We start from the raw sequence: 24,110 nt of genomic DNA, 5'->3' as shown, positions 1-24,110 counted from the left end.
TAGCCCATATGCAGAACAGCCTCCTGGGCACACTCTGGTAGGGCCAGGCCTACCGGGCATCCTGGGGCCTCCAATGCTGAACCTGACAGCATGGTGCACTCTGCTGAGTTGTTTCTGTTCTGCAAATTGCCTATCTTATGCTTTTCCAATCAGTATAAGCCCTTTTTAACCCTCTGTCGGGCGCAACTGATCTCACAGATTCATTGCACACAAAGCTGCCACTATGAAATATGTCTTTACTGTACTAAGTCACAAACACGACTGGCGATAGGTTACGGCAGAGGGGGAAGATACAGAAGCGATGAGTCACGATACTCAACTGTTAGATATTTGAAAATTTGTGTGCAATGAATCTGTGAGATCAGTTGCGCATGACGGAGGGTTAAGAATACCAGGTTAGTGGCGTAGCCAGTTAGCTCAGTTGGTTAGAGTCCAGTGCTCATAACACCAAGGTTGCTGATTCAATCCCCTCATGGGCTACTGAGCTGCGCCCTCCACAACTAGATTGAAACAACTACTTGACATGGAGCTGATGGGCCTTGGAAAAAACATTGTTGTCCAATAAAATAAAATAAAATTTAAAAAAAAAGAATTTTAAATTAAAAGAAAGAATAAAAAAGAGTATCAGGCTAGAAAGAGTGGTTGGAATGGAGAATGAAACAAGGTGACTGAGAAGCAATGCAGATCACTAAGTAGTATTTACAGTGATGACAGAGGCAGTGCCTACCCTAAATATTTCACAACAGAATTACTTAAAACAGTTGACGAGAAAGGGAGGAATCGACAGCACAAGCAGGTGAGTTCTGATTCTCATGGTTCTGACTGTATCAGAACACTTTAGGCTTCAAGATTCAGTTGAGACAAAGGAATAAATAAAAAAATTCTTGGCTTGATAATGTTGCTTTAAGTCTAAAGTAAAGTTCATCAGCAGTGAATGATCTAGCTCGATAAAAGACCAGAAAACAGCTCTCCTGAAATCAGACAAACCTCAAGAGCTGTTAAGGGGTAGGAAACACGAAGGAAAAGACAACATAGTAATGTACATCTAAGGTCCACCTTGCTGCCCCCGGCTTGCTTACCCTGGACGACTCCATTTCCACATTCCACTTGGGTCTAACAACATAGTCCTTGTTTGAGGGCATTGGGACCCTTGCACGGGCACAGAATCCAGGGTCTCCAGGTCTAAGAGCCCTGAGAATGGGAAGAAGAGCATGTTGCTTTGTGGCGCATCACATTCAGATACACACCTGTTTCAAACCTCCTCTGCCCTCCCAACGTCACCCAATCCACCCTCCTGCTGTCTGTCTTAGCTGGCCTCATCACCACTCATATTACTACATGAATTCCTCAACCTCCCTCCCTCCATTTTAGTGAAAGGTAATGCCATCATCTCAGCTGCTTGGGTTAAAATTTTGGTTGGTGTCTTCAAATCTCACCAACTCCTCCCCCACGAAGTCACTTACTCCTGGCAATTTTGCTTTAAGTCTGAAGTAAAGCTCATCAGCAAAGTCTTCTCAACCTTTTGCTTTCCCATCACAGTCTCAGTTTAACTGTATCACTGCCTACAGTCCCTCTGCCCTGCACCCATCCTATACCACGCCATCAGCACTCCAAATCAAATCTGATGACTCCATGTTCATGCTCAAAACTTTCTATGGAATCACAATGAGAAGTAAAAATTCTTCATATTAACTTAAAGCCCTTCAAAGTTTGATCCACATCTGGATTTCCGACCTTATCTCCTACCATCTCAGGCACCACACCGCTTCCCAACCACGCCAGTCTACTTGCCATTCCTAAAACAGGCCTTGCTCTGTGCCCACCCCACACTTCGCTGAAGCTCTCTTTTGTCTAAAATCCCTCTAAAGAATTTCTGAGAGCATGGGCTATTTTTAATTTGATTCTGTATTCCCAGAGTTTAATGCAGAAATCTAGTACATAGCAAGCAGCATAAAATCTTTACTGAATGGACTATTGCTCACTCTTCCTTGTATCTCCAGAGCACCCAACAGAATGCTTCATGGATATTCAATAAATCTTCCCCGTTAATGTGAACATAACATCATTTCATTTGCTGTTTTTCTAAAAACAAAGCCGCAAACAGAACATTCTCTATATAGGCTAAGAAGAAAAATTATTACAAAACCCTTACTTCTCCTCTCCTGTCAGCACTTTTTCCAGGTCTCTTCGGGGCGTCTGACCACCAGTGCTGGGAAAAAAGTAATTGGTAAAATATTAGGAATGTTAGAACCTTATTACCTTTGCTTATACTTGTAAGAAAAAAAAGAGCAAAGTGCAACACCAAACTTAGACCATAACTAAGTCCTTTACACCTAATATTGCATATCAGGTTTCATTATGGGTGAGTGGTATCTGCTATATTTATAATTAATGACCTTGGGACCAGCCGAGTGGCTCAGTTGGTTAAGAGCTCGCTCAAGAGTGTGAGTTCTGAGAAACAGTGGTTCGAGTCCCAGCCCGAGCTGAGCTGCCGCTGAGCTACCAACAGGTGGCAGGATGGCTCAGCTTAAAAAAAAAAAAAATATATATATATATATATATATATATATATATATATATATATATATATATATATAATTAATGACCTTGTCATCCTGGATGCAACTGTATCCAGTTTACTGATATAAATTGAACCCGTATTCTTTTTTTCTCCTAAGAACTTGGAAATGGGACCGAGGAAGAGAATGGTTTTCTGCAAGTGACTACAACAACACAAGCAACCTCCAGAACTATGGCAGAGGCCATATTCTACCAGGTCGAACCAGAAAAGTCTAGGAGGGGGTGTGGACCTTTACTTATAAACTATTCCATAAAAATTAAGAAGGTATTATGTACTACATAGACACATCAAGCTAAGAGGAAAGACAAAATCCTATCATCTTAGGAAAAATTGAGTTATTGCAACAATATTGACTCCACTTACTCATACCTGTTCCCTCATACCTGCTCATTCTTCGTCGTTGAGGCATTTGTTCTAGATCTCTCTGCTCCCTTTCTTCTCTTGTCATTCCTTTGTAGTTTGAGGTAAGACCAAATATAGGCCGAGACCATTCATCTGCAACAAAGAAAAATCAATTATTTAGTCTACAAAGTAGTATTTCTCCTACCATTTCCTGAAATACTCACACGTTAGTGTGATGTCATATTTTAGGCATTTAGAAGATTCTTTCCTTAAAGATACCATTATCCCAGGACCATTTATAGGACAAACAGAATACCAGTATCACAACTAGCTCCAGCTGATTCAGAAAATTCAGTATAAAAAAACCATTTAAACCTGTCATCACCACAGAGGTTTAAAAAATGTAATATCTGACTCGCTTTGGTAGTCATCAACTAGCTGTGTTGACATTTCATAAGGACAGCCTAATTTCTAAATTTACTCTAATGAAAATATAAATCTTAAAATTCTTCTACTTTATTATATAAAAAAAGCTCCTTATTACTTGTCAAAATGGTCTAAATCTTTAAAATTTACATTTTACTAGTGCAGGTGTAGAGTCTGTACTTCATTAAAGCTAAGAAGGCTGCTAAGATTAACATGAAAAACAGTACTTACATGCCCACTGTTTAGTTAGTGACAGTCCAGAGGTACCAACTGATGCTTTTATTTATTGTTGCATTCAATACACTACAACACGAGAAAGGACCCTTACAGACAAAACACAGGTGTTGTCAAAGTAATAAGGAAGCAGGGAGTCTCAGGACAGGAGTCTGTATACCTCTGAAAACTGACCTGCTGACCCCACCCCTGGAATCAGAATCACTGTGGTAGTAAGTCATGAGTACCAGTGGGAATATTCTGCTTCTCTCAGTCTAGGACAAAAAGAGGGTGGAGAACCACTGCATAAAAGCATCAAAAGTTTATTATTTAATAGGCAGTAAATTACAGGTTATTAATAAGATCAAAGATACACTTCCCTGGTTTATTAAAAAATTTAAATTATTCTGAAAATACACCCTGGAACGAAGTGAATTCAATAAAAAATTGCTGAGTCTCTCAAAAAAAATTTTAATTTCCCTGAAAACTTTTGATAATCTTAAAACGTAAATAGAAAATAACTACTGTATACAGATACAGAAGTAGTTACTTTTATGATCTAGCTTGGAAGTTTAAAAATCCTGTCCAGCATGGAGCACAGGAAAAGTTAAGATGATGAAAATATGTATTTTTCATTCTTAAAACTGAAGGATTTCATACACAGTAAGGCAACTGATTAGATGAATTTCAGTTAGACTCCTCTGGCATCATTAAATAAGACCATGAAAAAGGTTTTGGAGACCATTATAAAAGTAACCACAACAGCAGCAGTGGCTAACATTTCCTGAGGACTTACTGTGTGCTAGGCACTGTGCTTTTACACACCCTCTCATTTAATCTTTACAAGAACCTAAAGTAAACACATGAGGAAGAAACCAAAGCTAAGAGCTTAAACCACGAGCCTAAGAATATGCAGTAATGTAAGTGGGGAATCCAGGGTTTGAACCAAGGCAGGACTAATGCTAGGGCCTACATTCTTATTTACTTATTTGTTTCTTTTTAGTGGAAAGAAAAGCAGGTTTAACTCAGAATGCCAGCATTGCAAGAGGATGGTGGACTCCTGTCCAAAGGCCATCTCCCTGTTCCTAGACCGGTCAGGTTTGATAGGTACACAAGCAGCAGCAGAACAAAGGGAAGGGAGTTAGTCATGTGGCTATTCTAGAACAACATCTCCTGGGGTCCGGTTTGTTCCACAATGGTTATCCTGAGCCCAGTCATATGGGCGACTCATATGTCATATGACAGAGAATCACAGTCCCAAACTGCAGCCTGGCTGCCGGTGTCCAGAGGGCTGGATAGGACCTGCCTTATAACCACCTCCCCGCCGCCCTCTTTTTATGCTGTTGATTCATGATTAGAAAGTGCATCATTTACTTGCTATATTTAATACTGTTTGCATACTTATATATGAAGAAGCATTTTAAGTCTAAGGGGGGAAAGCTAGTACCTATAAGAACTTATCAAAACTGTTTTCTATTCCACCTCACTTATTCATTTTAAATGAATTTTGGTAAAAAGATAGTCAGCTTTTATACATACACAAACATAACACAAACAAGCTGTACATACTGATTAGTTTCCCTGCCATGTCCTTGTTGGGCCTTGACTCCTTGGGATGTTTATAAAGGTACATCACTGCTCGTCCGATCCCACTATGTTTCAGGGTCTCCTGGCTCACACTAGGTAGCTGAGAACATAAACACATGCACACATATGAATCATTCAGAAATTGGGAGGCTTGCCAATCTATTCAGACGAACTCAGAGCTGGCTCATTCACAATAGAATAGATAACAAAAAATTCCATTTCAGGATCTGACATTGGACAAAGAGATATTCTGTGTTCACATCAAGAGTTAAGAGTTCAGTATTCCCGCTGAATCCAAGAAAAAGTGAAGGTGGGAAGTGTGAACTCAGAGGTTGGCTCTTTGATACAAGAGTCAGCACGGGCCTGAACTCAAACAGACCTATGTCTGAACCCAAGCACAGCCTTCTGCCAACTATGTGACCTTGGACAAGCCGCTTCTCTGAGCCTTAACCTGTTCATCTGTAAAATGGAGACAATACATTCACCTTGCAGGTTTGCTGTGAGGAATAAGAACACCTAGCACATAGAATGATCCTCGGGAATTCCTTCAGAAGTTAAGTAGCTTGCCCAAGGTGTCACAGCCACACCAAAGTGGCCCAGCTTAAGATTCAAATGCAAGCTTACCTGACTGAAGTTGGTGCTTTTTCTAAAAGTTCCTCCCCAGAACACGTCCACTACTACAATATTCCTCTCACATAAGCTATAGCTACTCCTACACTACTCCTCTCACATAAGCCATAGCTACTCCAAGATCTTTGTCCCGCAATGCTACACTTACATGAAGTTTTAGCAGGCTTTCCTTCTATGCTCCTTTTATTTGGAACGTTCCTAGAAAACACAGTGAACGAAAACCCTCTTCTGGCAGGCCATGGCAGAGAAATTTATGAATACGTGGTAGAACATACAGGTTGTGACAGTACAAAACACATTAGGTAATTAATGAAGAGCGAACAGTCACAGTATCTGCCTCTAACCTCTTGCAGAATCTTCAAAAGCTCCTCTCGAATCTTTAGTGCTGGCAAACTCCTATCTGGTAGAGGGGAGAGCCATTCTTTGATGGCAGACATCACACCACTGTCAATAAATGTTTCTTTAAGGTCCTGCCTGCAATAATAATTTTAAAAAAGTCAAGTCTATATATGTTGGTTCTGCTACAGCTTCCTACAAATATTCTTACATAGTTAGTGATGTTTCCAGAAATTCTTTCTGTAGAAGTTAATCATGCATTCATTATTTACGGAGCACTATTCACAGCTTTCAAAAGCAATATGAAATTTAGTTTCTATTTTCAAAAACAGACCTGATAAAGATGATTTGTTAAAACAAACCCAAATTACACAAGATAGGTTAATGCTGATATAAATGGTACCGACAGTTAAGAATAATGAGTTCCAATTATTACAACTATAAAACTATGTCTGATCTATCAGAATAGTGATTCTGAAACTGTTTCCAGTGATAGAAATCCCAGAAATGTGCTATTCTTTGCAGGGCATGAAGGAGAATATCAATCACCTAGCAGAAAAACATACCAATGAAATACTGACATTTAAATTCCGTTTTGTGTACTAGAATCAATGATATTAATAGAAAACATGACAATATTATACATATGAAATCTGCCAGATAATTTTGTCTGTTGGGATAGAGATAGCACTTTTCTAGCAGAAAGTTCCAGACCATGCTATTAGGGCACTGGTGTACTAACGCATGTCTCCAGTCATCCAAAGTAGGCTGTGGTCAGATTCATGGAGAAATCAGTTTCTCAGGCATATGATCAAAACAATGAAAGACTCTGGTAACAAGGATCTATCAAGAAGGGTCCTTCCTGCAGAAGGACCAATTCGTGATATTAACAGGCCATATAAGCATTGTACAATATGTGCTTCAAATAGTCTCCCAGGACTTACTCTGTTCTCAGTCACACTGGGAGAACAGATGCAATTTTACCAGAGTCAAAACTAACTATAAAGAACAAAATTAGGCCGGCTGAGTGGCTCAGTTGGTTAAGAGCTCGCTCAAGAGTTTGAGCTCTGAGCAACAGCGGTTCGAGTTAGCCCGAGCTGAGCTGCCAACAGCTGCCAACAGGTGGCGGGATGGCTCAGAAAAAAAAAAAAAAAAAAGAACAAAATTAGTGGTCTCCGAGTTTTTTCTTTTATTAATGACAGTTTGCTATTTGTCCTGTTTGCATCAGGCATCAAGGTTTAAAAGAAATTTGGGAGAAAGTAACAAAATTCAGGAAACTGTATTCGTTATTTTTCTGTGAATTGACAGAAGGCAATCATTCTTTAATATTATTAGAACACCAGCACCTGGTTTAAATATCATGCCATTAAAAGGAAAAAACTTTTTCAATAAAACAGAATACTTACTTCTTAAGGTGCATAACCACAGTAGGTAATAATGTTAATTTTTTCAGTGCTGGCTTTTTTTGATTGTTCAACTGTCTGTCTTCCTATCCAGAAAGAAAAAGATTTTAAAAAGAAAAAGAAAAAAGCCATTGTTAATAATGAATTACAACCACTATAGTTCTAAACTGTAAAATAAAGCAGCAATTTCTTTGAGAAATGACAATTTTTCCTACAAGAAAAGATAATTAAATAAGGAATGGACTTTTTGTAGAGCGCCAAATTCTGTATCTGTTTGCGTCAATCAAACCCATAAAACAGAATAATTAGCTTTAACAATTACAAATTAAGAGGAACAATTTTAATTTAAAACATTCGCGTAATTGTAAAGTTTTCAAAGAGTTAATTTAAGGTACAAAATTATACCTGGGAAAATTTGGTTTATCATCAGAAATAATTTTCCAGCTGTGATATTGGAGTGTTATTAAAGAAGAATTTGAGAATTTACTTGGGCATTTTTTAAATTAAGGAAAATTTCAAATTCTACAAACACAGAAAACAAAATATAGTCATGAACATTTGAACAATTAAACACAGATAGCCAGTATTATTTTAGCTATTTCTCTAGCTACTCCCCATCTTGAATTATTTTGAAACAAATCCTAGACATGTATCATTGGATCCATAAATACTTCAGCTGGTGCCTCTAACAGATCAGAACTTGTTTTTAAACGTAATACTTGGCCAATTTACAAAATTTGGGCAGAATTTTAAAATGCAGTGAGTTAAATGCAATCTCTTAATCAGAGGCAAAAGAGTAACATGAGTTTATCACATAATAATAAACATGAATTTATGACTTTTTATATGTGAGGAAACATTAAACTCTGTGGCAAACTAGCCACACTCAAGAGAAAAATCATTCCCTTAGAAAACTAGCAAAGTCCTTCAGCTAAAAAAGGCTCATTTTACTTAATATTTAGTCTTTTCACTTTTTCCTAAACATGTTACTAAAAATTTTAAATTAGTTCCATGCTTAAAATTTAAAACAGTAAATGTTTTATTACAGAAAACAAAGTACCTTAAGTGTAGTTGAAACAAGGGTTAAGCTTAAAAAACAAACAAACAAAAACCCGCCATATGACCAACTGAGAGGGAGAAAGGAAAGATGAAGCTGGAAATGAGCCATCCTCACCTCGGCAGCTTCATTCATCTTGACAATCATGGCGCTCACCACATCGTCAGCGTCACTAATAAAAGTGCCACCATCGCGGTTCCGTCTGCGCTTGCCACTCATGCTCTTTTTCCGCTGCAACATCATCTCAAAATCCGACAGAAAGTCCATACTGAGCAGTAACACAAAATCATGTGATACACAAACTTCCTTTCATCACAGTTAAGAACCACCAACTTTCTTCATTCTAACTCAATGAATTGCTGCCTTCTTTTAAAGTACTTATAACTTGCTTTTAATATAGTATGTGATCCCAGATTTTACGTTCACCCTCTATACTACCCCATTTGTTGTACAATTCAATGCTAATAGCCCTAAATGTTTCCTATGCTGAATTAACACTTGCATGTATCAGCCTGAGAAGGAACACTTCAAATTTCAAGTTGTCGTTCAGGGAACACTGCCTGTAATCCCATGGTGCAGTGTTAGCAGCAATGCCTTTTTGGGGGAAATAGTGATGTTCAATTATTTGAGCATTTTTATCTTCTAAAGCATAAGTAGAAAAAAACCAAAATAAACTGCTGCTTTTCAGTGATAAGAAGTATAACTCTCAAAACATAATGCAACTGAGGTCAAGTTGTAAATCTACAGATGTACTAAGAGCCTCAAGTGTCTACAGCCCTCACTTGAATCATTGCACTTAAAGAGGAAGTTAACTCTCTGCCATATAATATAAATGAAACATGATTAATGTGACAATTTAATTTCCAAAGGTACTGCCAAACTCATTCAGCTTAATCCTTGCATGTCACTAGGAATTAAAAAGGAATTTTTTTTTAAAGCATCATCTTTACAAATGTAAGAATAACTAATAAATCATTCTACGTTTGGCACCTTTAGATGCCAAATTTTTCTGAACACAGATTCCAACCATCTCAACAAAAGTATGTGAAATACATTCAAGTAATATTTTGTAGTTAAGACTTGAGCCTTATTCCCGCCAAAATCCAAAACCAGCTTTGCTAATGTAGAACATTTTTCAGAAGACCTTACTTGGTGAGATATGAATTAAGATCCTGGCACCATATAGCTCCACAAATTAAGACAGCTGAGCATAGGGCAAATAAAAGAAAAGTAACAAGAGCAAATAATTTTTGGACAGCACTCTGTAAGAGAAATAGGAGGGAGAAAAATGAAAGATTCCTTCCTGTACTGTGAATCAGGAATCAAAATAAGAAAAAACAAAGTTTGATAGTCTCTACCTTCATTTCTTAAGTTCTCTTTTAAAAATTCCTTTTTAAAAAAATAAACAAACTTACTGTTTTCCCCTCTTTATGTTATCATCAGAATCTGAATCTTCTGCTTCTTTTACCTGTGTTTCACTTTTTTCTTCTTCCAAATCTTCTTGGTTAAAACCCTAAAGGCAGGGTAAGTTAGCCAGAGTTATCACAACCACATTAGATTTTCTTCTGTATAACTGCTTTTAATTTTTGTACTTTAAATGTAATATATTCACAAAGAAAAAAAATTAAATAGGTATCAAAAGGCATATGGCAAAAGCTCCCTCCCACTCTAGCCACTAGTGTTACTGGTTTCTTGTGTCTTCTTCCAGGTATAGCCATTTCTACAAGCACTTCTACATACACACATTTACTAGATCCCTTTTATCACACAAATGGCAGCATGCTATACACACTGGGTACAGTATACAGTTATGCACTTTCCACATTTAACAATAGAATCTGGAGACCAAGTCATATCAGCATAACGTATCCTCGTTCTTTTCAAGGCTTTAGACTACATCACAACTGCAATGATAATTTATACATTTCCCTACTGATGTTTATGTATGTGTATTGGAAATTTTGAGAAATATTTGCCAAACTATCTTCCACAGAGGTTATGGCAATTAATTAACTCTCTTTCTATTAATAGCAAAGCACAAATGCACCAGTTTCCCTGGACTGAAAAACAAAAGGCATCTGTGCAGCTTTTTTTGTATGCTCTTATTATGAATAAGGCTGGACGCTTCTTCATGTTTAAAGCCACCTGTAATTCTTTTCAATATCCTTGGGCCATTTTTCTGTTGGCTCTTTGCCTTTACTGGTGTGAAAAACCTCTTTCCCTAAAAAATTAGGGAAATTAGCCCTCTGTAAGTAACAGGAACTGCACACTCTCACATTTGTACAGTTTGCTTTTGTTTATGGTAATGTTTTCCAAGCATAAGTTTGTATTTTTATGTAACTGAAATGGTCAGTCTTTTCTTTATAGTTTCTAATGTCATATTTAGAAAAGCCTTCCAAATGGCTGTTGGGAAGTGTGTTGTTTTTCTCACTGAAACGAACCTATAACCCAGTTGATGTTAATTCTCCAAACTAAAGAAACAAACCTTATTTTTGTGAAATGTTTCTTACCTAAGGATGAGCTCCATGAGGGCAATGTCCAAACAATCCCTGGCACACAGGCTCTCAGATATTGCTGAATGACTTCTTCCTTCCTATTTTCCTTAGGTTTACCTTGTTATCTTTCTACCATCTTAAATCAGATACTAAATCCATCTATTTTCATTCTCTCTTACTTTAGCAATAAAAGTACTAATTTCTTTTTAACCCAAAACTGTTTAACAAGAAAGTTTTAAATTTCCGGGTGGCAAAGGTGTTTTGTTTTCTATTTTTGTTATTAGTTTTCAATTTCATTGCATTGCATTCAGAAAAATGTTTTCTATACTTTGTACTTTTTGCAAAAGCTTGATTTAAAATTTATATGAAAATGCAAAGACCCAAGTCAATCCTGAAAAATGACAAGCTTAGAGGGTATAAACAACCAAAATCAGAAATTACTAATGGTGCAAGGATAAAGAGACCAACAGAACAGAAAAGGTACCACAGAAAAAGATTGGAAAATTAATATACAGACACTTGATTTATGACAAAGATAGCATTTACACAATGAGGAAAGGAAGTTCTGGGTCAACTGGATATTCCAAATGGAGGAAAAAATCTTGACTGTATCTCATACATACTACACACAAAAACCCATTCCAGGTAGGATTGTACAACTAAATGTGAAAGATAGAATGATCAAGCCTCTACAGTGTAACGTAGGAGAGTGTCTTGATGACCTTGGGGATAAGCAAAAAAATTAAAAAGCTTTCAACATGAAGGAAAAGACTGGTAAAGTTGATGTATATTAAAATTGAGGATTTTTGTTCATCAAAGACTCCATTAAGAAAGTGAAAAGGCTAGCCAAAGAATAGAAGAATAAATTTTTAACTTTTATAATCGCCAAAGGACTTGTATCCAGAGTATATAAATAGAGACTAGTTTTTTAGTCTGCTTGTTCTTTTGGTTACGTTCCACTTAGATTATAGATTTGTCCATTCTCTTTGCAGTTCTGTCAATTTTTGTTTTGTATATACATATTTAAAGCCATGTTACTAGGAATATATGGTTAGGTACAATTTTAAAACCTTTTATTAATACAAAGTGATCCTTGTCATCTCAATGTTTTCTACCTTAAAGTCTACCTGTTTACTGTGTTTATAGCTACGTCAGTTTTCTTTTGGGTAATGTTCAGATGGAGTATCTTTTTCTATCCTTTTAAATTTTATGTTCTGTTTCAGATAAATCTTGAAATTCATATGCAGTTGGTTTTTAATATCCACTCTGACCATTTTAGTCCTTTAATTGGAGCACTTAATACATTTCAATTTAATTTGATATTATTACCAAAGTTTAAATCTGCTACCTTATTATGTACTACTTTCCATTAATAATTATCCCCCTGTTCAATATTTCTTCTTTTTTTAATCTCTTTTCTTGTTTTTTTTTGGATTGATTAGCTTTTATTATTCCATTTTTTCCTCTATTAGGTTGGAAGTTACACATTCCATTATTTTTTTTAGTGGTCACTTTAGAGATTACAACAGGTGTCCTAACTTATCAAAGTCTACCAATGTACTTTCACATACATTTACAAAGACTTCAATTCCATGTATATTTCCAATTGGTTACTGCTGTCATGTGGTTTAATTTTACATATATTTTAAGCCATACCAGACATTACTGTTTTGTATTTAGACGCATCCAAATATTTTTGTTGCTTTTTTCCCTTCCTGCATCCCTCAACTTCCACTTGAGATTTTCTTTCTGCCTTTAGTTATTTCCTTCGAAGTGGTATATTGAAATAAGGAGGGAATATTCATTCCTGAAAAGTATTTTTGCTGAATAGAATTCTAAGTTTACAGTTATTGGATTCTATTGTTTTGATTGACAAGTCTGCTTGAAAGCCTAATTGTTGCCTCTCTAAATGTAATTTTTTTCCTATCTGGCTGCTTTTAAGATGTCCCTGTTTTCTTTGGTTTCTTGCAATTTTACTATGATATATTTAGGTGATGTCCTTATATTTATCCTGCTTGTAATTTGTAGAAATTCTATAATCTATGATTTCATGTATCATTTTTTAAAATACTGATTCTGCTATGTATGTTTTTTCCTTCTTCTGGGATTCCAATTCACTGGTAAACCTTCTCACATACAAATTATGTTTTATTCTTTTACATTTTCTATACTATATATCTCAGTATATCTTCATGCTAAACAGTTCCTTCTAACGTATCTTCCAGTTCACTCATTATCTTTTCAAATATGTTTAATCTGTTGTTAAATTCATCCAAATTTTTAATTTTGTTACCATATTTTTATAGTTCCAGAATTACTACTTGGTTCATTTCCAAATCTGCCCTGTCTTTTAAAAAATTGCTTGCTCTGACAAAATTTTTCAAGTTTTCTCTCTCTGAACATTGGTTTTTAAAGGTGGTACCTAAAATGTCTTACCTAGAGCCCCTAGGTCTATTTCTATTCTCTGTTTCTACTATTGTTTCCTTTTTAACATTATCTATGGAATACCATACTGTATGTTTGAAAAACTATAGAAACGACGAGACCTAAGATGATATTACCTCTGTCCTAAAAGGGTTTGTTTGCATTTGCTAGGTGCCTAAGAACACTAGCCAATGGCTTAAGAATCACTGGATCAAATTTCTAAGACTGACGTTCTCTAGATTGCTAAGACTCACAGCTAGCCTAAAATCTGAGCAAAGGGCAATACTTACAGTTCACCCCTTAATCCTACGAGTCCCAATCCAGAGCATGGGATTTTCAGGATCCCCCAATATCAGCAGGCCCTGACCTCCAAATTCTGTCTCTTGAGCCTTGAGGTAGTCAAACTATGATCAGCCTCTCAGCCCAAATAGGTAAACAATCCAGAAAAAGCAGTTCTAGATGATGAGCCTACCTCTTTAAGTTTCTGTCTTTCCTGCCTTTGACTTAGTAGTTCTTTGCTACTTTATTCCTCTGATATTGAGATTTTTAAACATTTTGTCTAACTTTTCTAGTTGTCCCTAGCAGAAGGGTTGGCCCAAATTACCTAGCCTGTCACTGCTAGAATCAGAAGTTCCATAACTATTGTGAATCTTTCTCTTTAGCACTATGAAGTGCCTTTTGTTGTCTCATATAATGTGTTCCCTCCCCTCCCTTAATTCAATTTTGCCTATAATTTTCCTTTTATGCCTTTGTTGACTCTTTTATTTCATTTTCTGAATCCCTTTGTTCTAGAGTTTTCTACGAACACATAATAGTTGTTTATTTCTACTTATTAAAACCACTGCCATAAAACAGAAAAGCACAGTCATGGAGGAAATACTTCATCTTATACTTACTGTAAATTCTTCTTCCTCTTCATCACCAGATTCTCCAAATATGTCTGCAATAAGATTTCTAGAAGATAAGGAAATACAACCAACTTTCATTTGCTTTCTTCTCATTTGCATAAGAACCATAAAACCTTTTTCTAATAGGGTATAATTTACATATAGTAAAATGTGACATTCTTGTGTCCATTTTGATGGGTTTTGACAAAGGTACACATTCAAGTAACCATTATCCTAATCAAGATGTAGAACGCCATGTCCCCTGAAAGTTCCCTTGTGGCCCTTTCTAGTCAGTCCCCCACATCAATATCCTAGAGCCAACCACTGTGATTTCTATCACCACAGATTCATGTAAGATAGTATTTTTGAGATTCATCCATGTTGTAGTTTGTATCAATAGTTCAGGAACTAAAATCCCAAACCCCCCAGTGTCACGCAATTCAGCAGGATATATTGTATTATACCTCAACATGAAATTTTAATGCAAGTTTAAAAAACTTAAAAGACAAATAAACCCCTTTCCACCACCTCACACGAACACTTGAAAACTCTCGTTATACTGTCACTTACTCTTCTTCATTCCCTGACTCACTATCACTCCCAAACAGATCCTTCTCTTCATTTTTCTTATCAGATAATTCTTTTCCTGCTCCTTCTTCACTGTCAGATGCTACAGTCTTCTCTCTTTTGCCTGATTTGTCTGATATAACATCACTGTCAGAGTCCTCTGCATCAGAGACAACACGACTCTTCTTTGCAGCTGTCAAAAAAGAAAATCATCATAACTCTTATTTTGTCTGGTCACTGTATGACTAAGTACAACAGGTGCTTTAAAATGGCAGTACATGGCAAAAATCAAAGGCCTCCTAACACAGTTGAGAATAAAAAAATAACTAAAAGGTTCATTCAGAGTCACCTTACAATTATTTGTTGTTTAGGGAAAATAAGGCCAAAAGATGAAGAATGGAATCATCAATATAAAAATAGGTACCAAGAGCTACCTTTTCCTTTTGGGGAACACAGAAAAGATCAGGCTGCTGTGTGTGACTAGAATCCCTTCTATAATGCTTCTATTAGCAGTGTTAAAAGAGCTGGATATTCTTTTGTGGAATCCCCATGTTCCTGATCATTGCTAGTCAGTTTGGAATATCTTATCTCCCGTAGTCAAATAGCATATGTGTGGTGCTCTTTTGCCTTCTCCTATAACAACTGTCAGGTTTTAAGGGAATACTTCTTTTCCAAAATAGATAAGTTTCATAAAAAAGTAATCAACTAGCAAAGACTGGATGGACTATGGTACAGACCTGAAGTCTCTAAATCAAGAAATCACACGTTGAATGCTCAGTCGCTATCTAGATGGCATCTGGCACATTAGCTAAGTCCCACAGCCAACTCCGGATATAGTGGGGTTTTCATATTAATACATTTCTTTGAAATATTACCCTTTCCAGTAAAAAAACCCCAAATCTTTTATATTCCCACTGAAATTCAGTCTAGTTTATCATTTTGAGGGAGTCAGATCTTAAGAAACGCTGTTAGAACAACTCAAAAGAAATTTAATATTCAGATTAGCCAATAAAAATTAGGGATACCAGTGTTCAGGTGATATTTCAGAATATCAAGTTGAATGAAACAATATAGATCTGAAATTCCAGAAAAAGATTCAATGCTTTACAACTATAAGCTTAGGCCATAAGCAAAGCTATGGACAAACAATAATCCTTACATGCTTTCTCTTCTTCACTATCAGAAAGCACAGCAGCTTTTCGCTTCACTACTTTCTCCTCCTCCCCCCCTTTTTCTTCATCTTCATCACTGTCAATTTTTGGCCTTTTGGGTTCTTCCTCCTCGCTGTCAGAACTGTGAAACCTTTTCCTTTCTATATGGCTGTCTGAATGGAAGGAGTCATTCTGCATTTCTGTATCCTCTCCCTTATTCTCCCCATCACTGTTGTCATCTGACTCTGGCTTCTTTTTGAATCTGGAAGCATCCTCAGTTTCGGAGTCACTGGTAGGTCCCTTCTGAGGCTCCTCACTCTCAGAGTCACTGACTCGGGGTTTGGGTAGCTCCTCATTTTCGGAGTCACTGGCCTGGTTCCTTGGGGGTTCCTCACTTTCCGAATCACTAACTTGGGGTTTGGGAAGCTCCTCATTTTCAGAGTCACTGGCCTGGTTCCTTGGTGGGTCCTCACTTTCTGAGTCACTGATACGAGGTTTGGGAAGCTCTTCATTTTCTGAGTCACTGGCTTGGTGCCTCGGGGGGTCCTCACTCTCAGAGTCACTGATACGGGGTTTGGGAAGTTCCTCATTTTCCGAGTCACTGGCCTGTGTCCTCTGAGGCTCCTCACTTTCCGAGTCACTGATCTCACGTTTGGGAAGCTCCTCACTTTCGGAATCACTGATACGAGGTTTGGGAAGCTCCTCATTTTCTGAGTCACTGGCTTGGTGTCTTGGGGGGTCCTCACTCTCAGAGTCACTGATTTGAGGTTTTAGAGCATCCTCTGTTTCAGAGTCACTGGCAGGACTTTTGGGGAGCTCTTCAATCTCTGAGTCACTGGCAGGATGCTTTCTAACATCTTCATTTTCTGAGTCACTTGCATGCCCATTAAGAAGTTCCTCATTTTCAGAGTCACTAACAGGTAACTTCCTAGTCTCCTCACTCTCAGAGTCGCTTCCATGGTGATGGATATCCTCATTTTCAGAATCACTTGCAGGAGGCTCTGCATGTTCTTCAGATTCAGAGTCACTGTCCTTTTGCCCTTGAAGCTCCTCACTTTCAGAGTCACTAGCATTGAGATTTGAGGGGTCTTCATTCTCAGAGTCTGTCACATGATGTCTTTTGTTGAGGCCATCTTCTCGATCACTAGTTTCATTCTGAAAAATAAAGGAAGAAAAAATTAGAAAAGTGAAAAAAATGTTTGGTAGTAAAACGTTAAAATTTTTCAATGGTTTTTTAAAAAATGTATGACTATGCACATGTACATGTAGAATTCTTCTTCTCTGCCTATCCAGAAACATCCCACTTTAAAAGCAACCACATATCTGTGAAATGACTAATATGGTTTGAATCCCCAAATGGGGAAAAGATAACCAGCCAGCTTTCAGCAACACACGTTGTAAAGCATATCCCCTATTCCCTGCTTACTATACAGGAGACTTGTATTTTGAAGAGAAGAAAAAAAAGAAAAAGAAAAAGAAAGCAAGCCTAACTTTCTCACATAATTTTAGCTCCTAAACATATTTTTCAAAGAAATACAAACAAACATGTACTCAAGTTCTTTTAAAAAGTTTTATTTTCCTTAAAACTATTTTAAGGAAAAAAACCAGAAGACTTTATTTAAAGGGTCAAATAACACATAGGGCTCATTCTCCCAGGTCAATCTAAACAAACAAGGAGAGGTGTAGCTGACATTTACCAAGTATCTAACAAGAGCCAGATACCACATCAGGCTCTCTCCTATTATAGTTCATTTACTCTTTACAACAGTACTTTCCATGGTAAGAAAACAGGTTTGGAGCAGTTTGGGTCATACATCTAGTAACCCAAGCAGAAAAGTTTTAGGGAAAACATGACTAATCTAACTATACCAACACAATGTTACTTGAAGTAATAGGAAAACATATACAAACTTAGCATATGTATGTAATAGCTATGTTTTCTTGTTTTTGCTTTTCATATCATTAAATCATTTATTCAGTAACAACACTCAGCAAATAACAGGAACACACTGCACAAATTTATTACCCATTTAGTCTGAATAAGCAATTTTACTCTACAATGCTTTCCTAAATGTTGTTTTTCTATGGCTAGGAATAGTCCATAGTCCATCTTTTAAAAATTGAAGTGATTTTCTAAACAGGTATTTAGAAAGGAAGTGAGAACAATTAAGGCTTAATTACTATAAAAACAAAAACTAACATCACAATTATCAAACATTTAAATAGAAAAATTATGAAACCATATATAAAAATTATACATATATACACATTGTATCAAAATACTTTTCTGTTTTGGTAACTAAATTTTTGAGATTAAAAACAAACTAGTTCAAGCATTTCTAAATATAAAAATGTCAGGTTTATATTTATTAGAAACAAATAATATCAGTTCTGTTGAAGTAATCGTATATACATACCAGGATAAATATCTGGAATTGTAGAAAAAGAAATAGTGAACAGCTTCAAATTTCTCAAATTTTTTTTTAAAGATTTTTAGTGGGGAATTGGGGGGATGGGAACAGTGCTGGGGAATTGGGGAAAGGGGAACAGGCAAGTTGCTATTGTTTTGTTCTTCAATCTAGTTGTGGAGGATGTTGCTTCACTGGCCCAAGTTGGCACCGTCATTGCGCTCTTCCCAGGAGAGGCAGATCAGTCGCCAGCTTCTGGACGGCCGCTCACGGTGACTGCTGGCCGCTCACTACACACGGTAGCCCATGGCAACCCACTGCCACAGGGGCTGCAGTCTACGCCTCCCAGGCGACTCACAGCAGCCCAGCTCCAGGTTGAGCTGTTGTTCAGCATCTTAGCTGTAGAGGGCAGTGTCACTGGCCCTCCTATGTGGGATCCGAACCGGGGCCCTCTGGCGTCTGAAGCCAGTTGTTAACCATCGTGCCACTCGGCCGGCCCAAATTTCTCAATATTTTAATGGTTTAAATAGGTCACCTTTTTTCAGCCATTTTCTTGTTAAAAAATAAGCTTACTTAATTTTAAATTGAGGTCAATGTGTTTTTCTTAAAAGACAAAATACTTATTAAAAATTGGGAGTTATTAGGCTTGCACCAGGTAAAGAATAACATTTACATTTGTCTAGATGTAACAATTTTTAAAACAAATTCAAGATACAGTAGGAAAATATGTAAAAAAAAACAAAAAAATTTCACACACAACAAGGAACTATATATCTCATTAAAAAATACAAATGTGCCTTCTATTGATTATATGACTATCAAACTAAATATTCCGGTTTAAAAGTAGCTTCTATAAAATGTTAAAGTAGTGGGCAGCGGTTGTTTTCCTGATATAATGAATAATTAAGAAATGGTTCCATCTCAATTAAACAGTAATATCAGTGTTTCTTAGCAAAAATGTAGAATATACATAGAAAGATGGGCATTGTCCTGTATTCAAATTTTCCAGTTTGATTTCCATGAAAATGTTTTCTACAATTTACAAAAATAACACAGAGAAAAGTAAAGAAATGAGTTAAACATCTTAAAATTTTAAGAAATTACTTGAAACTTAATACTCAGATATCCTAATGCCCGGGTTCTAGAACAATGCTTAAGAAGGTCCTCTTGTAATGATGATATAAAACGTATCTGAATCACATAATGAAAAGCAGGTTTCTTGGTCTTCTGAGTAGGCAATGATGTTCTTCCCCGTTGTTACAAAGCAATCATGACTAAGTTTTGCTAAGAATATTGCTTCTGTGTGGGTTTACAGGAGGCACCATGCAACAGTAAGAGCAGCTACGATGCCATTCAATATTGCCATATTATAGCCCATGTGGAAAGAATGTCCAGTAAGTTTCTTGAACCTGGCAGGTGAAAGAGGAGTAGGAGGAAACATTCCTGGTTCAAAAGAATCAAAATAAGTCACTGTCCAAGAAAAGCTGCAGCAGGAGAACCCGGCAGTTAGGGATATTATAAGTAGAGTCCAGAATCCTACTAGCCCAGTGTCTATATCACCTTCATTCTTCAAATTCTCAGCATGTAACTCTTTTACGATCAGGTAGGCGATGGCGAGGAGGATGGAGAACAGCAGCGAACACAGAATTGAGATGACCTGGACCGGCCACCGCTGAACCTTTTTGTTTGGCCGCGTGTATCCGCTGAGATGCCAATGCGTTTCTCCGGCAGGATCGGAGACCCGTCCCCCTTAGGCGGAAGCAGCAAGCCCTTTCTAGACTCCGACGACGCCCCAGCTGAGAACTCTGCCCGTAGGTCGCGGACTACTCGGTCGCATTCATCCTCTTCGTCGACTTCACCTTCACCCCAACTATCCCCTTGAGTGAAGGAGGAAAACCCCGGCCGAGAAAAAGGGACAGGGGTACCAAGACGGCGGCGCTGTACAAGCGAGCGCCTCCCGCTCTCCACGAACTACATGGCGGGAAAGACCGGGAGGCCTGAGATCCAGCGTCTCCCACCCGCCCCGCCCCGCCCTCGCAGCAGCCAATCAGCAGCCGGGCCACTCCCGGCCTCCACCACCCAGCCGCCGAGCGCAGGGGTGCGCGGAGGAGCGGAGAAGGTGCCGTGGGGCCGGAGGAAAGGCTAGGCGCACCTGCACTAGAGCATGACCCCCGAGCAGTAGGAGGGAAAGGGAGCCAGGAAGCGAGCGGAGAAAGGCAAGCCGAGGCCGAAGCTAGCCGAGTTGCCTCTCCCTGCTTTGCTTTGCCCCAGCAATATTCCTCAGCACCCGCCACACCACCTCCAGGCCAGCCCGCCCCCGGCAGCCCCACAGCTGCATCTCCTGACGCCGGGTCCTAGCGCCCGCTCGTGCACCTGACTCACGTACCCAAACCTATTTGCCTACTCCCTTGTTGTCCTCTACGTTTGCACTCTCCCCGGGCTTCCCTCGCTAACGGCAGCTCACTGGCCGGTGCTTTCACGTCGCCTTAAGTGCCCATTCCTTTCCCTTTCGCATTGTTCTCCCCGCCCCTACCACAACTTCCCTACACGCTGCTCGACACGCCTCCTCCCCCCCACCTCCGCCCCGGCGTGCGCTCTCCAGCTGGTGCGTGCGGTGCTCCAGCCCGCTCCACCGGACCCCTCCTCTCGCCTTCCCCGCCTCCTCCCCTCCGTCGGGAGCACCGCGCGCCTCGGGTCCCGACCACCGCTAACGCTAGAACCTGCTTACCCCACCCCCAGCCACCCTACCCGACCCCACCCTACCCCCTGGCGGCCTCAGGTTTGTGGGGCGTACGTAACTCGGGCAGGGAGGTGAAGGTGGCAGGCCCCCACTGCCCCGCCCCAACGGGGTGAGGCGGTCTAAGCTCGGGAAGCTGGGATACGGTTGTCTTCCCTTCCCGGGAGTAAGTTGGTGGAGTTTTTCCGGCAGAGGACTCGGCGCAGAAACTTCCTCCGTCCCACCTCCCCCCATCCATGCAGGCGACGCCAAGCGAGGCTGATAGCTATGTTTTTTAAAATGCAGAGGAAAATACACAAAATTAAACATACAAAGACGCTAATAATAAAGTGTTTTAGGATCTGGGGAATTTTTTCCTAATGCAGCATCTGATCTTTCAGTAACATAGTGATAACATTCTGGTTTAAAACGTATAAAAGTATTTGGCTATACCTGTCCTGGGCTGCCTATCTCTGACTTACATGAAAAATAAACTTCTATCAAAAAAATCAAATAAAAAGTCCAAGTATTTCTGTGTTAAAAATTTACTAAGCCAAATATTTCTCTTTAGAATATGACTGACATTACATGAACTTACCAAGATAAATTTCCAAGATGCAAAGAGTCTTTAACAATTGTACTAAAAGATAATTAAATGACAAGAGAACCTAAGTGACAAGATAAATGGCATGAAATGTTTTCACAACACCTATACTTTAACATGTTGCAGGCTCATTTAAAGAAGAGTAAGGATGCTGTGCCTACAACTTCAAAGAGAGTATAAATATAAAATAAGCTTAAAAAGCGAAAGTTTGAGGGGTTTTCCCCCTCATTTTATTACCATCTTGGCAGCACAGCATTCCAACAAAACAGTAATTGGTACACATATTCATTCAAATAGAACATGTTTAGAAGGAAACTTCCTAAAATAAACTCCAAATTTTCCAAAGGCATTTTTCTTTTATCATCACTGGGCACTCAGCACAGCACTAGAGTCCCTGTCAAGTCACACAGCCTATTATCCCACTAAACCTGGCATTTATCTATTAAATGTGGTATTAGGAGAGAAAAAATAAGATAGTATCTTCTGACATAGTGCAATACTTCATATATTGATAGAAGTTTTTTGTTAGTCATACTTCATCGCTTAACTCTTTTATATTTTAGAAGAATGCAGATGAAAATAATAACTGTCTAGAATATAAGCTCTAAGAAGGCAGGCATTTTTGGGTCTGTTTTCTTCAGAGATATCTTCAGAGCACAGAATGGTGTCTACTACATACACACTCACACTAAGAATTTGTTGAATGAGCAATGGCGGACTTAGGTGGGAATAATATAGAGTGAGGTTAATTAACTCAACATGCATTTATTTGTTGACAATCTCCTCCATGCAAGGTGTGAGAAATCAAGGTTGAATATGTCTCAGCGCCTGACCTTCAGGAAGCTTGTCTAACAATGAGCCAGCCAAATATATCCTAACAATATAGTGCAACACGCACTGTTATGAAGATATGCATGATTATTTTGAAAGCCTACAGAAGTAATCTACAATATATGAGACAGAGCTATAAAAGCTGTGTAGACTACAGGTATTTGCAATTAGTTTGCGATGACTGAGTTAAGTTAACTAGATTACTGAGGGGGAAGGGGAGACATACAGATACCAGTAGAAGCAACTATAATAGCAGGAGGTCAAAGTAAAACTGAAACTGGCTTCTGGAATACTTTCTATGGCACACCCCGTGACGTAACTCTCACACCATGTTTGTATGTGATTCAATTTATTTGAGCTGAAAACAACAGAAACCACCTGTGGCTGGTGCCAGAAAAAAGAACAATCTTCTCAGAATCAAAGTGGGATGAATGACTGAAGACTCAGGAAGAAGAGCAATGCCACGGAAAATCAGAGCTTGGAAAAGGGAACTCAAGGATCTTTTCACTACAGCACCGTCAGTGTCTAGTCAGCGCTAACCACACTTAATTTCAGTGTCTAGAATCTAAAGGTTGAATTCCCAGGAGAACCTAATTAGCTACAGCAACATCAGATGCCATGATTCAGTGATGCAATAGGTTACAGCCAGAGCAAGGGTGCGCAGTGGGAGCCGCTCCCCAAGAAGGAAAACCATAAACTGAGACACCATACCAAAACTCACCTGCTACACTCTACCGTGGATTTCCTGACATGTGGTGCATGCGTTCCCAAATAAGCAACCATTACAAGGACATTACACATAATAATGACTACAAAACTTATGAACTCCAATCCATTTTTAAGGAGTTTCATAATAATCTGAGTATCTACCCATGGTAGGGAAAAAAGGTTAAGAAATTACTGCAGCAAGAAAGTGCTAAGTGATAGACTTGTTAGAATGCACTTAGGTAATGACATCACAAGATTTAGGAAAAGAGTACGTTAGAAATTACACAAGCTTACAAGTTATCAAAATAATATTCAAAATTTTAGGGCTGGTTTCAGGAATCGGTTTAAATTACAAACTTTAAAAAATCCCAAATACCGTTTATTAAGTCAGAAATGACTACAACAACTCAATAGTAGAAACTGCCATTTAAATGCCATTTTCTTTTTTCTGTACACCTGAAACCAATACAATATTAAATGTCAACTGTAATTTTAAAAAATTTCGGGCTGGCCGAGTGGTGCGATGGTTAAGAACTAGCTTGGGACGCCAGAGGGCCCCGGTTCGGATCCCACATAGGAGGGCCAGTGACACTGCCCTCTACAGCTAAGATGCTGAACAAAAGCTCAACCTGGAGCTGGGCTGCCATGAGTCGCCGGCGATGGCGTAGGCTGCAGCCCCTGTGGCAGTGGGTTGCCATGGGCTACCGTGTGTAGCCAGCAGCCAGCGTGAGCGGCCAGCAGCCG

At 38.5% G+C, this 24,110-nt stretch overlaps 1 protein-coding gene and 1 pseudogene across 3 annotated transcripts in view; both read right to left on the bottom strand.

Annotated features, from left to right (window-relative positions):
• Positions 1–24,110, bottom strand: part of IWS1 (interacts with SUPT6H, CTD assembly factor 1) — a 51,107-nt gene that overhangs the window by 6,102 nt on the left and 20,895 nt on the right. For 2 of the 3 annotated variants that reach the window (XM_019624547.1, XM_019624548.1), the window contains exons 3-13: positions 16,108–17,254; positions 14,952–15,141; positions 14,391–14,448; positions 9,991–10,088; positions 8,693–8,843; positions 7,522–7,604; positions 6,124–6,253; positions 5,132–5,249; positions 2,965–3,076; positions 2,153–2,209; positions 1,080–1,191 (exon numbers count right to left, since the gene is read on the bottom strand). In XM_019624547.1, coding sequence (XP_019480092.1) covers positions 1,080–1,191; positions 2,153–2,209; positions 2,965–3,076; positions 5,132–5,249; positions 6,124–6,253; positions 7,522–7,604; positions 8,693–8,843; positions 9,991–10,088; positions 14,391–14,448; positions 14,952–15,141; positions 16,108–17,254 — 2,256 coding nt within the window. Of the gene's footprint in view, positions 1–1,079; positions 1,192–2,152; positions 2,210–2,950; positions 3,077–5,131; positions 5,250–6,123; positions 6,254–7,521; positions 7,605–8,692; positions 8,844–9,990; positions 10,089–14,390; positions 14,449–14,951; positions 15,142–16,107; positions 17,255–24,110 lie in introns of those variants that run through there. The other variant, XM_019624549.1, reaches the window with a different exon arrangement.
• LOC109371816 (ADP-ribosylation factor-like protein 6-interacting protein 6 pseudogene) lies at positions 18,980–20,484 on the bottom strand (annotated as a pseudogene).

The sequence above is a fragment of the Hipposideros armiger genome, unplaced genomic scaffold (assembly GCF_001890085.2).
Source record: "Hipposideros armiger isolate ML-2016 unplaced genomic scaffold, ASM189008v1 scaffold_592, whole genome shotgun sequence".
Lineage (NCBI taxonomy): Eukaryota > Metazoa > Chordata > Mammalia > Chiroptera > Hipposideridae > Hipposideros > Hipposideros armiger.
This window is presented reverse-complemented; position numbering and strand designations above follow the sequence as displayed.